The sequence below is a fragment of the Ailuropoda melanoleuca genome, chromosome 9, assembly GCF_002007445.2.
Source record: "Ailuropoda melanoleuca isolate Jingjing chromosome 9, ASM200744v2, whole genome shotgun sequence".
NCBI lineage: Eukaryota > Metazoa > Chordata > Mammalia > Carnivora > Ursidae > Ailuropoda > Ailuropoda melanoleuca.
Window position 1 is genome coordinate 3,968,593 of NC_048226.1, and position 15,960 is coordinate 3,984,552.

Consider the following 15,960-nt stretch of genomic DNA (forward strand, 5'->3'; position numbering starts at 1 on the left):
GCTGGTGTGCAGCCGCCTCTAAAAGTGTCATCGTGACCGCCCAGGGCCCTTCCCCTCAAGGACTGCCGCTTGCTTGTGGGACCCCATCATTGCGGTGCTTTCGTGTTACTGGTGGTTCCCTTCCACCGTGCACTCTGCACACACACTCTGGCCGCTGGGAAACACTCATCGTCAGACGGCAAGGCCAAGGCTGAGGGCTTTGAGCCCCTTTTGAGGGGTCGGGCCTGGGAAGGGGAGAAGAACGAGCTCTGGGGACTTGCCAGTTCAGTCTGCACCTCTCAGCTCTCCAGGAGGAGGCTCGCTCACAGGCCAGGCCCTTCCTACGTGCGTCAGTAAGGAAAGGTCACCCTGGTTTAAGATGTTTGAAATGTCATTGCGTCTCATTTGGTGGTGGCCACTGTCCCACAGCGTTGATCGCTTCTCTTCCCTGCTGTCTTAAACCTTTGAGATGAAATAGAATAATTCAGGACATGATCAACTGACGTAAAAAATCATTATGGGGAAAAGCAGATAGATTCATGGGACATCTGGCCCCTACTTGAGACAAATCCTTCAAACCTGCTGTTCCTGTCCCGTAAGCAGTGAGGGCACACCGGAGGCCCAGCGCATCCCATGGCCAGGTTTCGTGACTGCCGTGGCTCTGCTGGCGTTAGGCAGGGTGGACAGCCCCCCAGGGGAGCCCCACGGGGTCTGTTCGCAGCCACAAGGAACAAAGTGTAAGTGGGTTAGTTCGCGGTTCATTGTAAAAGACAGCGCAGACAGCTGTGGTGACCTTTTGCTTCATGTCCGAGTAAACGAGCCTCCCCGCTTCGGCCCGCGGTGTCTGTTATAGATTGACGAGCTGGAAGAGCAGTGTAGCGAGATAGACAGAGAGAAGGAGAGGAATACGCAGCTGAAGAGGAGAATCGAGGAGCTGGAGTTGGAACTGCAGGAGAAGGAGACGGTGAGTAGAGGCGCCCGCAGGCCTTGTGTGCCCAGGACACAGCGGCAGGAGTCAGGGGGCGGGGGGGCAGCTGCCTGAACGTCAGCACGGGGCCAGCTGAGAGCTGCACCAAGGCTCGGACCCGAGGGGGAGCCGGACATTGACGAAACAGTTGGAAACGGTTATTGGTGATCTGTCGTCCCAAGTGGTGTTGTGCTGTCCCGGTTAATGCAGCAAGAGCCCCCGCCATGCAGGCATTTGTGTTCTGGGGGGAGGGAGGGAGCAGGACAGCTAAGTGCACAGACGCCGGAGACCGTGGGCAAAGCACCAAACCTTCCAGCCTCAGTTTCCCTATCTAGAAGATGAGGATGCTAAGAATCCCTGTCTCTTTGTGGTGGTCATGTGATAATGCGCGTAGCACACTCAGCCCTCAGAATGACCCGTGTGCTGAATATTAACTCTGCCACCTTGGTTACTGTCGAGGACGGTACGGACGCCAAGAGCTGTTCCGCTAAACGTGCACACGGACCCTGGGTTTTCAAGGAGGCGTTTTATCTGACTTTCAAATTTCCGTCCCCTGTAGGAGTTGAAAGACCTCCGCAAACAAAGTGAAATCATACCTCAGCTCATGTCGGAGTGTGAATACGTCTCTGAGAAGTTAGAGGTAAGGGTGAGGGCTGCATCCGCCTTGGCTCCAACCAGACGGCGTCTGTGTATTACTCGTTTCTCTGGGGCCTCCCCGTCACAGCTCCCCTGGTGAAGGAGAGTGACGTTCTGGTCATGAGAAGCCCGCGGTAACCGGGCGCCCGATGCCGTCTCTGGCCCCTGGGGTCAGACTCAGCAGTGTTTGCCTGTGGTTCCTCCACTTCTGTGGCATATGTGCATAGCCGTAGTGCAGGGACTGTGTCTTCCCGTAGGGTCTCCACAGAGCCTCAGGGCGGTGAGGGGAGGGCAGAGAGCATAAGACCCAGAGCCAGTCCACCTTGCCACGTCCCAGGCAGTAACCTTGGATGCGACCTTGGGCAGCGCCCCTCACTGGCCTCAGATTCCTGATCACATCCTCTTTCACCTCCTCCTACCTCAGGAGCGCTTTGCTCAGGTGTACGACCCCAGGATTAGACACTGCTTATCACACCGATGTGAGGAGCGCAGCCCCGTGCCTGGTTCACGGACTCACAGCCACCCTGCCCTTGGGAGGAGCTTGACTGGCCCCCTGATCCGGGAGCCCAGACTGCCGCGGCCCATCCTGCCTCCCTGAGGCCAGGGAGGCCTCAGCCTCTCCGTAGAACCAGGGAAACAAGTCACTGCCCCGTTTGTCCCATTTCTCTCTCCGAGAATGGAACTCCCATGTGGCCTCTGTGGGCCCTTCTGGGACGAAAATCCCTTCGGCTGGGCCTGCAGACTTTCTCTGCCGGGCACTTTGTGCAAGGACCCCTTTAATTAGACTCCCCAAGGCAGGACCCGAGCTCTGCATTCTGTCAAGCCATCCTTTATCAGGCCAGAGGTGGGTGATGCGCTCTTCCTGTTAGCACCTGGGCCAGAGAACAGGCAGGAGAGGGGGACGCCCCAGGACGCCCCACGTTCTGCACTGACGTTTCCCACGTTGCAGACCTGTGGGGGCTTCGCAGGTCTAAGGACGCAGGCCCGGGAGAGGGGACAGCTGGACTGTCGCGGGTCTTGGCGGGCGGGCCCCTTGGCTCTGCTCCAGGCCCTGCTCTCGTTTGTCTTGCTTCAGGCGGCAGAGAGAGACAATCAGAACCTGGAGGACAAGGTGCGGTCCCTAAAGACCGACATTGAGGAGAGTAAGTACCGCCAGCGCCACCTGAAGGTGGAGCTGAAGAGCTTCCTGGATGTGCTGGACGGGAAGATCGACGACCTGCACGACTTCCGCCGGGGCCTCTCCAAGCTGGGGGCCGACAACTAGGGGCGGTGGGGGGACGGGGCGGGGGCGTCCTCCCGGTGGTGTCACCTCTGTCCGCGTGGGTGCAGGTTGTCGCGTTGGCGCGCCGGTGGGGCCGTCACTCTTGCCTCCCTGGCCTGGCCAGGCTGCGGACCCGGGAAGCCGCTGGCTCAGGAGCCCCGCGCCAGGCCCTGCTTACACGTTTACGCGGTCAGGGCAGGGGTGTTTGTGTCTTTCTCAAGGGCTGTTGCAACCACACCAACTGGACAAAGTGTTTTCTAATCCAGATACGAACACCCTTTACACCTCCTTTTTCTGAAGAGTGATGAGAGTATTTGAACGTCCTCCAGGCACCAGTGCGGGGGGCACGGGGCGTTGAGGGGGGACAGCTGCCCCCTCGGTCAGAACCAAGATGCTTTCAAGCAGCTACTTAGTAGAGACTCGTCCTGAGAAAGAAAACAGGTCTCTGGTGGGCGCACGGGGATCTCCCGCATCCACTCTACCCCCTTCCTCCCACCTCCAGTTTGTAGGGTTGCGACAACGTTCCTTTCCTGGGTTTTAATTTCTGAGCAGATTGCTGCGCAGTGAGGGTGCCTGGCACAGTGCCTGGCACGAAGTAGGTGCTTAATAAAGTGCTTAATAAATATTTGTTCAATTAAACATATAAACAGCACTTAGTGTTTTAATCAACCCCCAGCAGAGTCCGTCGGACCCTGTTGAACAGTCCCTCATCTTGCTGCACTGGAAAGGAATCCGAGTGATTGTGTGTGGTCAAGCTTCTGGATGGACTCCAGGGCCCCCGGGTCTGGGCTGGTGGCAATGGAGGCAGCAGGAGCTGGTCTGAGGCCACTCACTAGCCCATCCCTGGTGCTCTGCCCCTGGGTGCCTTTGAACTGGGACAACCCTTCTTCTCTAGGGTGGGGATCTAGGATAGGACCCTGTGTTGGGACAGGACAACTAAGAAAGAAATCATACAAGCCCACGAGGGAGAGTCTGCTCAGACTGACTGAGCCGTGGCCTTAGCGACAGTTGAGCTCTGCCTCTGCCCTCTCTCCGTTCCTGGTAAGGGAAGGACCAGAGCCATAAAGCTCTCCTCTCTTACTGAGTTTCTGAGTGGGGCCAGGGAACGTCTGGACGCCTGCATGTGGCAAGATGGTTTGAATCCCTGGCCCCAGGCATTTCCAAATGCCTTTTGGGGTGGTAGAGGCTTTGGTGCCTCCTTACCCCTCTTTGCTGCTTTGAGAACCACCCAGAGAACATCTCTTTCTAAAAAGAGCTTCTAGAATTTCCCTCTGGTGAATTTGGATGAACAATAAAACAGCCTGAGGAGGCTACAAATCCTGCTATTGAGACCATGTCTCTGAGCAGAGAGCTCTTGTTGAGATGAGGGAGGGAAGGCCGGTCATCTGGAGCACCAGGGCACCTCGGGGGAGACCTGCAGGCTGAGGGGGGCAGCTCTGCTTGAGCCCATGGCAGACAAAGTGGAAAGAGTGGTCAGCGCTCTCGGTGACTTGAGATAGGGTGCTGCTGGTCCGTCCTTTCCCCAGAGTCCCCCAGATAGCTCTCAGGGCAGTTGGGAGCAGCTCCCTACTGGTCCAGAGACCAGAGAGCTGGGCTGGCCATGACTCAGCCCCAGGGCCCAGCAGTGGCTCAAGGGGGTTCTTCTCAGGCCAGGTCAGACCACCTGTCAGCAGACGGGGTCTGGGGCTGCCTGGGAGCAGTACACGCTGGGATTCCAAAACCTCAGCTTGGGTCTTCTGATGCCTGCCACCCCCGTCTGTTGGGTGACTTACGGATCTGGAAGGAACCGTCTTGACTGGCTGGAGCGCGCTCAGGTGGTGTATTCATAGGAAGATAGAGTTGCTAAAGGTCTTTGTGCGTTTTGCAGCAGTAGCGGTGGGAAACATGGCAGGGCTAGCGCTGTGACTGTGGTGGGCTCCTGTGTCCCTCTGCGGTCAAGACCCGTGATCCCTGTTCACCCGTCCCTGGAGATTTTGGCCAGCACCTTGCCAGGTGGTAGGATCCGCAGTGCGGTCTCGAGTGTTACAGCCCAGGAGCCAAGAGCAGGAGGGGCTCCCCTAAGGGAGGTTGGGTTCAGCGGGGACAGCACCACAGCTGTAGGAAAGTGCTGGCCTTTCACTTCCTTCTGCTTTTCTCTGAAGATCTTAATGCTTCCTCATTGACTTAATTTTAAAAAAGATGGCCCGGGGGCACCCTGGAGGGTCCATGGAGAGACTGCCCTGTCCGACAGCCCCTGGCACTGTGAGGGTGGGCTCCACGTAATGAAAATGACCCGCTGAATTCACCCCGCTTTCTGCCTGAGCCACATTGGTGCCCTCGCTCGCGGGGACATCTAGCTGCACTCATGTCCTTCGGTTACCCGCACTGAAGCCGAGTGCAGGCAGCACGTCCGCCTGGCACTCGTGCACCCGCCAGCCAGACCATCTAGAACAGGGCCGCGTTTCCTTGCCAGGTCATGTCTCCTGATGTTGACATGTCCTGGGCTGGCCGCCTGAACAGGGATTAGCTTTGTTCCTGCATCTGTGAAACCTGGGGCCTAAAGGAGGTGAGGTGAACCGTGGAACCCCTTCATCATAATGGGCCTTAAAAATAATTTTCCTTCTGGGGTGCCCGGGTGGCTCTGTCATTTAGGCAGCCAACTTGATTTCGGCTCAGGTCATGATCTCAGGGTCCGGGATCGAGCCCCACGTCAGGCTGCCTACTCAGCGGGAGTCTGCTTCTCCCTCTGCCTCTCACCCTGCTGGCGGGCGCTGTCACACACTCTCTCTCTCAAATAAATACATCTTGAAAAATAATAGTAATTTTCCTTCTAAGTAAAGATCCAAATGGGTGCATCACAAAATCGAGAGGGATGAGGGGAGAAGTCTTCCTAGTGGCCAGAGACTATAACCCCCTAAGTGACAGGTTGGGACAGTGTGGTCATGCCTTGAAGGAGAGAGAGCCAGCACCCACAGAGACCTGGAGCTTGGGTGGCCCATCAGTCCCACAGTCTCATGTGCTGTCACGCTAGAGCTCAGGTGGTGAGAGCGTTGGGCAGAGTCACTCCCCATTTTGCAGACGGGAAGCCGAGTCAGCGACACGCCCGTCACCCAGCAGCCTCGTCGGCTCCCCATCCTTCTCTGCCGGACCTTGGTCTGGGGTCTTTCTGGGAGCCATGCCACTGCTCTCCCTTTGTGACCTTTGTGTGCCAAGGAAGAAGTTCTCTGGGATCCTGATGAGAGCACGTTGCGGTTACATTATTTTAATGTATCTCCACAGCAAGTGATGATTTCTAAATGAGAGAACTAGAGTTACATTTATGGTCATTACAGACAGTAAGTTCCATTTTTGAATGACTCTGGCTTTGCAGGATCTTTCTGAGAGCGTGCTGGATTAAATGATGTCCATGCTCTGGGAGGCCAGATCTATGAAACACGGATGTTGCTAGTTCTTCGTTGATGCCTTGCTTTAGTGGCGGTAGAGCGATTTGCCCAAAACAGGTGGGGAGCCCTGAGATGGCAGAGTGGAAAGCCGACTTCTGTCTGGGAGGTTGTCTGACCACTGCCCAGCCCCTGCCCAGATCAGACCCAGCCCTGGGGAAGGAGCAGGCCCACCTCGTGGTTAGAGCAGGTTGAGTGGGACCTGACTTGACCCCCAGGAGGACTGTCCAGGTGGGCAGTTGGTCTCCAGGCTGCAGGCTCCCCGTGGACGTCTCCAGACGCGGGCAGCCCACGAGCTCCGCCTTGAGGACGGTGGTGCCCGACGGGTAGGTCCTGTATTTGGCGCGAAGCCTTGAGTCAGAGGTAGAACAGAGTATGGCTCGGGTGCTCCCTGGAAACTCTGCCATCTGCCCATTCCAAAGCACTGCTTCTCTCTAGAAGTCAGGGGCAATGTTGGATGAGAGCCAGCCATGGGGCATGCCAGGGGCCGTCCTGGGGCACCTCCTGCGTCGCCAGGGGCACCCTTAGAAGGAGGACAGCCATGATGGGACTTCAGCACAGGCGTTCGAAAGAGGCTGCTCTTTAAGATGGAGACAGCGGCGCTCTTCGCTCATCACTGAAAGTGTGTTGTTTGTGCCATTGGTCCTTCTCGAAGTTATGACTCTTTTACGTCCTTGAGACGTCACTGAATTTTTGAAGCGCTGACAATTTAAACTAGAAGCTTGCAAACCAATGTCCATATATATATTTTTTAAATGATACGCATGGTTTGAAAGGAGCCTCATTCTGAGTACATGGTTTCTGTAAAAGAAACATCATATATTTGGGGGGGGGTGGCATCACGGAGAGGGAAGCCTGTATGGAAATGTATGTTCTTTACATGTCTTTTCCATACACCTGTCTCAAGGATCTGGGCTTTTCCTCTTTAAACACCAGCCAGGCGAGAAGGTGACTTTGGTAATAATTTGGCGGCTAGACGGAATGTTCTAGTGAACTTAGGAGTGTGTGCATGTGCACACGTGTGTGTGTGTGTGTGTGTTGGAAAAAATGGGAGAAACTATAAGGAATGGTTTTAAATAAGAAATATATATACCTAAGAACAGTCTAATAATCCTGGTGTTGATGCTATATGTTCTAGAATTTGTCTCTGAGGAGATGAGTTTGTGGAATTGTACAGTGCCCTACACTCTTTGATGATGCAGAGCCTTGTGGAATGTGGTCCCCCAGGCCACACAGACCCCTGGTGCATCTGGCAGGAGGCCAGACTGTGGGATATCTTGGCGGATGATTGACAGGTCTGATGATATGCAGCTGTGGGGAATGTGTTACTGTTTTTACCCTGTTGTACCGCTTTCAATTTTAAGTCCTGACTTTAAATGAATTGTTGTAGCAATGTCTTGTGATATAACAGCCCGTTAGGCATTTCTTATATCAAATGTAGGAGTTTAATGATTAGTAAGAGGTGGTCAAGTGGACTCTCCCAGGAGTACGAGTGTCTGTATATGTGTGTGTGTATATATATACACACACACACACAGACACACACACACACACACATATATATACACACTTTTCAAAAGAAACTAGATGAGTGAAAAGAAAAAAAAATCACCTGCTATTAGACCATCTGATTATAACCACTGTTAACATTTTAGTGTATATCTTTTCAGACTTTTTTCTATGCAGCTGTATCCATTTCATTACTTTTTCATGAAAAACGATACAATTGTTATACATAACTGTTTTATAACTTTTTTTCCTTTGTGACATTGTATTGTGACTATATGTCACTCAGGAGGTAAATTCCACCATTGTTAATATCTGTATACAGATATGAAACAACCTATAGGTTGTCCCGTAGATACTTGGGTGGTTCCCGATTTTTTATGGTCACGGTCAAGGATATGATGAAATCCTTTGTTCTGACATCTTTGCAAACTTGTCAGAAGATTTACTTAGGATCATTTCTAAAATTGGACTTGCTAGCTCAGAAGTGTGGGCAGTATCCATGTTGCTGTGTGTCTCCTCCTGTCCTTCCTGGGCACACAGGAGACTCCACTTTCCAGCCCCCTCATCTGAAGTCATGCAAGGTCCCATGACATTCTGGCCAATGAGACCTGAGCAGAAGAGACCTGTGAAACTCCCATGCCAAGACTGTGAGATGGCCTTGACCCGTTCTCCAGGCTCTGCACCCTTGCCTTCTCACAGGGTGATGTCCCAGCCCTGGGGCCTCTGTCAGCCTGGGTCCTTGAGGGACTGCAGAAGAATCCCCTTCTCCCCTCACAGCACCAACCCACCTACCTGCATAGACATGGAGTGTGGGTAAACGCTAAGCCTCCAGCATCACGCCACTGGGATTTTGGGGTTAATTTGTCACAGCAACGTAACATGTCCTATTCTGACTAACAGGAAAAGGTACACATATTTTTAGGACTTTTAATATATATTGCCTCAAATTGCCTTCCAGAAACATGATACCAAATTATACTCCCACCAGCAATGTGTGAGAATGTCCTGCTACCCCTTTAACAGTGGTGTTACCGTGGGGGCCAGGGATCTAGTTTTGGTATGCGTTGTTTGACTCACGGGTGACCCTCACTAGCAAAAATATTGATTGGACAATATTCTTTTGTAATTTACCTATTCATCTCCACTGGCCACTTTTCTCATAAGATTAGTGTCTCTGTCTCAACGATTTCTAAGAAGTTCTTCCTTTCCCCATAAATACCTTTTAAAAAAAGTACGTATGGCTTTTTAAAATGTTTAGATATTTAAACATTTTTTTCTTTTTATTCAAACCTATTTTTTTCCTCCATGCCTGCTACCTTTGCTGTCAGGCTTATGAAGATCTTTCAGATTCTAATTCCAAGATTGTATAAATAGTCACCAGGATTTTACCCTTTCGTTGTTTTTAAACAGTTAAATCTATGGCGGGTGGGGGGGGGTGAAAGAGGCAACGGGGATTGAGAGCACCTGTATTGTGGTGAGCACTGGGTGAGATATAAAATCATCTGATCACTTTGTTGTACCCCGGAAACTAATACCACACTGTCTTAACTATACTGGAATTTAAAAAGTAAATAGGCCAATAAATAAATAAAATGAAAAAAAATGTTAAATCTATGATCCATCTGGAATTTTTTTCTAAATTGGGAAATCTGTCCTTTCTTTGCAGATACGAAATTCCATTTTTATTGTATACCCAATCCCTCTGTATCATTAGGTGTGCTTCTGAGCTTTCTATGGGGCATGTTCTGCTACTGGTATCACACTGTTTGCCATCACATATTTAGACTAGATGTCTCCATTAATTACACTTCTTCAAAAAAAAATTTTAGTACTTTTTGTATATTACTATTTCTAAAAGAAATTTGGGATCATTTTGTAATGTTTAGAAGAATTGGACATTGGATCATGTAAAAATTTATAGCTTACTCCTATAATTCTTCAGAGAGAAGTAACATCTTTATAATATTTAAACTTTGATTTCAGTAAATTTATAAAGTGTTATGCTCCTTGGTATATTTTTTCTAGCATGGGTAATTTTTGTAGCTGTGCTTCCTATTGTAAATGAGCTCTCCTGTCCATTGTATTTTCCAACCGCTTCTTCTTGATATAAAGCACTCCTTTTTTTTAAATGAAAATTAGACTCACTGATTTTTATTTAAAGTATGATATAAGAGTTGTATAAATGTACACATTAGGGGAAAACATAGAGACTGAAAGTGGCCCCATAAGGAAAATCCCTCTGCCCTAAGATAGTCGACAGTTGGTGCATATTCCTCAAATTTTTTTTTCTAAAAATGTTTTTCTCTTTTATCCTTTTGACCATGTGCTACTCTTCCAGTACTTGGCAACAGATCTTGGGCGTCTTCCTGGGTCAGTGCGCATCAATCTACCTCATTCTCAGCTCTGCATAGAGAGCAGTGTGTGCGTGGGCTGGTTTATTTAGCATGGCAGTGGGTGGTTTATTTTGTAATTAGCCAATTACTGAGTTTTCTTTTCTTCTAATGGTTTTGTTGTCACTAATTCTTTTGCCTCTCTCAGGTAGACAGTGGTTCTGGGTGGTGATCATAATTTTACCTCCATATATTTTTAATCAGCTTATTTCACTTCCTTATCACGTTGATCACTTTGAAGAACGTAAAGTAAAACATATATAATTGTGCCAGTCTTGTACGTTCTTTATATATATATATATATATATATATATATATGTTTGTTTTTTTTTTTTTTACTTAGCAAGGATACTTCTAGTGTTTCTCTAAAAGTATAAATTTGACTCTTAGTGAAAGATAATATTTGAATTTATGTATTAAAATGATGTCTTTCTAGTTTGCTGAAAGCTTTATCAGTAATGGATATTAGGATTTTATTAAATTCCTTTTTTTCACATCTGTCAAGACGATCAAATGGTTTTTTATCATGCCCTAAGATGAATTATTTTCATAGACTTGCTAATGTCTAAGTGCTCTTTGCATTTCTAGGAAAACCTGGTTTAGTCACAGTGTATCGTTCTTTTAATATAGATCTCCACTCAGTGTTAACAGTGGTTATCATGGTGGGTTAGTTTATGGTAGATCTTTATTTTGTGTTCTTATCTGTATTTTCTGATTTTTCTACAAGTCTCATGTACTACTTGTATAATAAAAGTAAGAGCTTTAAAATAAGAAAAATATTTTGAATTTGGCTTGCTCGTATCTTGGAATTTTTCATATGTTAAGATGGATAGTTGTGTAATTTTTTTGTCCTGCTTTGTCAGGTACTGGTGTTGGGTTTATGTTAACCTCTAAAAACAAAACAAAAACAAAAACAAAAAAAAAACAACTTGGGGAGCTCTTGCTCTCTTTTTTCTATACCCTGTAAACAATTTAAATAATATTTAGAATTTTTTGCTCCTTCAAGTTTTTATAATCTGTGTAAAACTGTCCAAGTCCAGTGCCTTTTTAGGAAATAATTCTTTGACACCTTTTTAAAATGTTTTCCAGGCTCATTGGTCTCTTCAAACTTTTTTCCTATTCTGTGAGTTTTGAGCCATTTAAGTTTGTTAATAAAGTTTCCGTTAAGATTTTCAGATACGCCAGCATGGAGTATTCTCCTTTCTCATTCATGTTCTGTGTCTGTGCTTTCTCTTTATTCTGATTAGTTTTCCCAGAATTAGTCTATTTTATCAGTCTTTTCAAAGAACTTAAATCCTAATTTACTCTTTCACTGTTTTTTGATTTTTTGTTTGCTTTTGTTATTTCCTTAATTTTTTTCACCTTCTCAAGTTGGATGCCATTTTAACTTTGTCTTATTTAATGATGGGTGCAGTTACTGGCAATTGTAAGGCTGTGATTTCACTTGTGAATACTTCTTTATCCATATCCCTCAAATTTTTAAGTAGGGTGTTCTAAGCTATAAATAATTTGTAATTTCAGATTTAACTTCATTTTTCACTGAAGAGTTATTTGAAATTATGCATTTAGATTTCCAGATATTTTTATATTTGTGGTTGTTTTTAACATTTGTTACACATTTTGAGTTTAACTGCATTGCTGTCAAAGAGGGTCTGGCCTGTACAGTTTCTGCATTTTGGAGTTTATTGCTATCTTCTTGGAACCTAACAACTTGTCACTTTTAGTAAATATTCCCAGAAAACTAGAAAAGAACATATATTCTCTAAAGAGAACAAAATTCAGTCTCTCTGTATTAATTTAACTTTATTAATTATAATATTATGGACCATTAATTTTTTACTTACTTGATCCGTTAAATACTAAGGAAAGTGTGTGACTCTCCCACTACTGTTGAATTTGTTTCTCTTGTATTTCTAATGGTTTTTGCTTTATGTGTTTCACTATGATGTCATTTGGCAAATTATCTTTTTTAATTTAAGGCAAAAATAATGTCCCTCTGAAGGCTTGTATACCTTTGTGAATTTTACCTGATTTTGTTGTAAATGTTTGTTGTTGTTTATGTAGAAATACATAGTTCAGTAAAATGTTGATGTCTGGTTTTAAGTCAACAAAAATCTTTCAGGATTTCAAAAATCCTTTGTGTCTTAAGGTATTTTGGAAGCTCTTGATCTCCCCAAGGATAGGTTGATGTTCTCTGGGGTCACTTCCTGAGCTGAAGCCAGGACGGCGGTGTGGGCTGAGGTCCATACGCTTTTGATGGAACGGAGCGAGAGTTTTTGAGTATGCCAACATTCCAATTCCTTCTTTGAGGCAACCCCATGCGTGGGTGTGCTTAGGGGACACCTGCCCTTCAGGTGGTGACATTTTTGCCTTGATGGGGCCAGTACCAGAGCTATTCTCAACCCAAGAGGCCTGTTTCTTCTGCAAGTCTAGCGTTCTGAGCGGAAGGCAGCAGAGTGTATGCTTGTGTTCTTGGCTGTTGGGGGGAAAGTTAATCTCAGAGACTCATTCTGCCAGAAAAGATGGCTTTTCCAGAGCTGTTTGAACAGATATTCACTTGACAAAATCTGCATCAGGCAGAGAACCAACTCTTCCCAAACACATGTAGGAAGTGTGAATCTCAACCCACAGCTCAGGAGTGGAAGAAATAAGACTTTCTCTCTTTTCCTCTCATTCAAGTTAGTTTCTGTTTTGAGTCCCCATTCTACCGGCCCCGTGCAATTTGATCTTGGTCAGTTCTGGGACCCCCCCTTTCTCCAGTGTGAGTCTTCAGAGGTTCGGGGGGTGGGTTACATATCTTTCAAGGTTTTGGGAGGAGGGGTCTAGTGCCTGCTGAGGTGTCCTCTGTTCCTGCCCCTGCCCTGCTCTGTCCCCCACTCTGCTCTGTGTCCTGCTTGCGTGCTTGGGAGTACGAGAATTACTCAGGTGTTCCCGTGCTCCAGAGCTCTCTCTATGGCCGTCCCGTTTGACAGCCAAGGTCTCGGGTGGAGAGTGATTTAACCTGAAGGGACTGCTGGATAGGCCAGATGCGTTTGCGCAGGAGCTCGCTGCTGAGCAGAAGTGGTTCTGTGGCCACCAACGCCTGCTTGTTTGTAGACGGCTCCCGTCCGCAGGCCCTCAGACACCTTGTGGGTTAGCCTGTGACCCTGCCCACTGCGAGAGCCACCTCCCCGAGGGGCCTCCTCACACCACATGCGGTCCTGTGCTTTTCCTCTCCAGGGCATTGGGCCACGTTGACCTGGCTCTTGAAATAATCCTCCCCAGACGCTGAAGTTTTCCTTCCCAATCCTGTCTTACTTCTGACTGTCCCTCCTCCTTCCACTCCTCCTCCTGCTTTGGAGTGTTGGGGTCTCCAAGGATCCAGCCTTGGCCATTTCCCTTGACACTCTCCCCCCCAATCCCGGCCGTCTCAGGACCTCCACGGTTGATTCCATTGGCAGCCGCCCATGCCCCTGGCTTGCGTCCCAGCGGCCCCCACACAGTCCAGCTCCCATCCTGCAGAGCCACCATCCTGCCTTCTGCTCCAGCCCATCTTTGCTGCCTGTTTGGCGACTCGTGATGTTGGGTCCTCCCTCGGGTTGTTCGGTCTCTTCACCCCTGCCACACTCTGCAGACGGACCACCCGGCCTGCTCCCGGCCTCCATTGTCCGGGGCTCCTCCAGCCTCCAGTTGCTCTTGTGTGAAGCTGCCCAGAGGCCTCTTCCCAAGGCTGGAGACGTCAGATTCTAGCCCCACCTCCCCACTCCCGCAAGGCCTCCCAGGGCACCTCCCACTGCCCAGTCTCGCAGGGCTCCTGCTGCTCACCCCCCGCTGCCTGGAACCCCTCCGCTGTGCCAGCCTGGGGACGCAAAGGTGAGGTTCCCAGTTTCCACAGGTGTGTACCTCCAGGGGTGAGGTGAGACGGTATGTTTAGGTGCTAGTGGAACCCAGCTGATGGGGAGGGGGGGGTCTGTGAGGCCCAGAACGGGGGCCAGAGCACAGCCAGCTTCCCCAGAACTGGGGGAGCCCAGGCCACTCTGAACATCCTCAGACCTGTGAGACGTCAGGTTTCAGGGCCCCCGCCCCGGGAGGGAGCCCGCAGCGACTCTCTGCCTGCCTCGCAAGTCCCTCACCACAGCCCCGAGTTGGCCTGCCTGTGTGTGCACGCAGTCTTCGGAGGGTGGTCTGCAGACCTGGCCTGGCGGTGTGCCTCCCAGCAAGCTCCTTGTGCTGGACAAGACGGTGGCCCCCCAAAGATGTCCACGTCCCAATCCCTGCAACCTGGGAATACGTGATCTTTGGTGGCAGCAGGAACCTTGCAGCTGTGACTTAGGTTACAGAACTCCAGGTGGGGACATGATCCTGGATTACCTGGGTGGGGGCCCAGTCTAATCACATGAGTTCTTCAACGCAGGGCACTTTCCCGGCTGGGGCCAGAAGGAGACATGATGGCAGAAGAAGAGTCCGAGAGATGAGCGACTGCTGGCTTTGGGGAGGCACGAAGGCCACAGCCAGTGAACGCAGGTGGCCTCTAGAAACGGAAGAGGCAATCAAACAGCCTCCGGAAGGGAACACGGCCCTGCACCTGGGGCCCATGGCGGACTTCAGACCTACGGAGCCGTGAGATGTCGAGTGTGTGCGAAGGCCCCGGTTTGTGGGGGTTTGTCACGGCAGCAGCAGAAAACCAGTACACTCCTCCCGTGAGTTTATGTACCTAAGAATCGCGAAGCTCTGCTGTATGAATTCATTCGCCTACAAGGTTTCCCGTGCTGGGGGCTCATGAATTGAAAACCCCTTGATTCTAGCACCTGCTATCATGTGCTTGGTTCCCCTACTCAAATTCTGGAGAGGGAATGAATGAGCACTTGAACAGGGAAGTCTGATTGGCTCAGCGTCTCCTTTTTCACCACAGGACACCCCAAGGATGCTGCCAGTATGGACTGCTCTCCTGGACTAGCTTTGGGCAGAGGGCCCACCCCAGGTATAAAACATGGCCTCGGGGGGCTGCCCGTGGAGCTAGGGCTGTGGGAGGCAGCATGAGTGGTGTCGGGGATGGGGTGCAGTGGTCGGAGAGGGGGGAGGGAGCAGGAAGACATATGGGACTGATGCTGAATGATGGGTGTGGATTTGCCAGGACGTGGAGGCAGGTGCCATCCCAGGCACTTAGGCTTCAGCTGGGGCAACTTGGTGCCGAGTACAAACTGCAGGAGGGGCAGGGCTGCCCAGGGGACGGCAGCGAGGTCCCTGAGGACTCAGTCCCCTGTGGGCCGCTGAGGGGCTGGGGAGCTGGGAAGGCGGCTGGAGAGTGACCGGGGTGCTTGGGAGAGCAGGGTGGGAGTTTGGGAGGTTGGAAGTTAGGCAGTGGGAGGGCACACTTGTCCGTCTCCTTGGACCAGAGTCTGGGCTGAATTCAATGAAGTTTGGCTGGAAGAAAGGGGTGAAGGGGGAAACGAGGGAGAGGAGCCTCCGGAGAAGGGGAAGTTTTGATGCACAGAGCACAGCTGGGCGAGGGGTTTTAACTGGGAGAACTCTCTTTTGTAAAGGATCCTATTTCCGAAGGCTTCTTGTCTTTGGCAACCCTTGCAAAGCACATTCTGAGAATTATCCACGCTTGAGTAAGTCTCAGAATACTGAAATTACAATAATTAAAATAAAAACAATATCAAACTGCAAAGTAAGCATAAGGAAGTCCAACAAAGCTCTGATTTTGCCATTTTTTAAAACATCAGATTCCTTCCAGAGAAACGTGCTAATAAGTTCAGCCCGTGTGTGCTGGGGCAGGAGGCCTGAGGCACAGGCACCGGACCTGCCTCGGGTTTG

The 15,960-nt window shown here is 49.7% G+C and overlaps 1 protein-coding gene across 3 annotated transcripts in view; it reads left to right on the forward strand.

The window, feature by feature from the left end:
• HOMER2 (homer scaffold protein 2) overlaps nucleotides 1-3,486 on the forward strand; it is an 86,611-nt gene extending 83,125 nt beyond the window's left edge. For all 3 annotated transcript variants that reach the window (XM_034667820.1, XM_034667821.1, XM_034667819.1), the window contains 3 exons: nucleotides 833-943; nucleotides 1,506-1,586; nucleotides 2,658-3,486. In XM_034667820.1, coding sequence (XP_034523711.1) covers nucleotides 833-943; nucleotides 1,506-1,586; nucleotides 2,658-2,846 — 381 coding nt within the window. In that variant the 3' untranslated portion in view covers nucleotides 2,847-3,486. The remainder of the gene's footprint in view (nucleotides 1-832; nucleotides 944-1,505; nucleotides 1,587-2,657) is intronic.
• The last annotated feature ends 12,474 nt before the right edge of the window (nucleotides 3,487-15,960 follow it).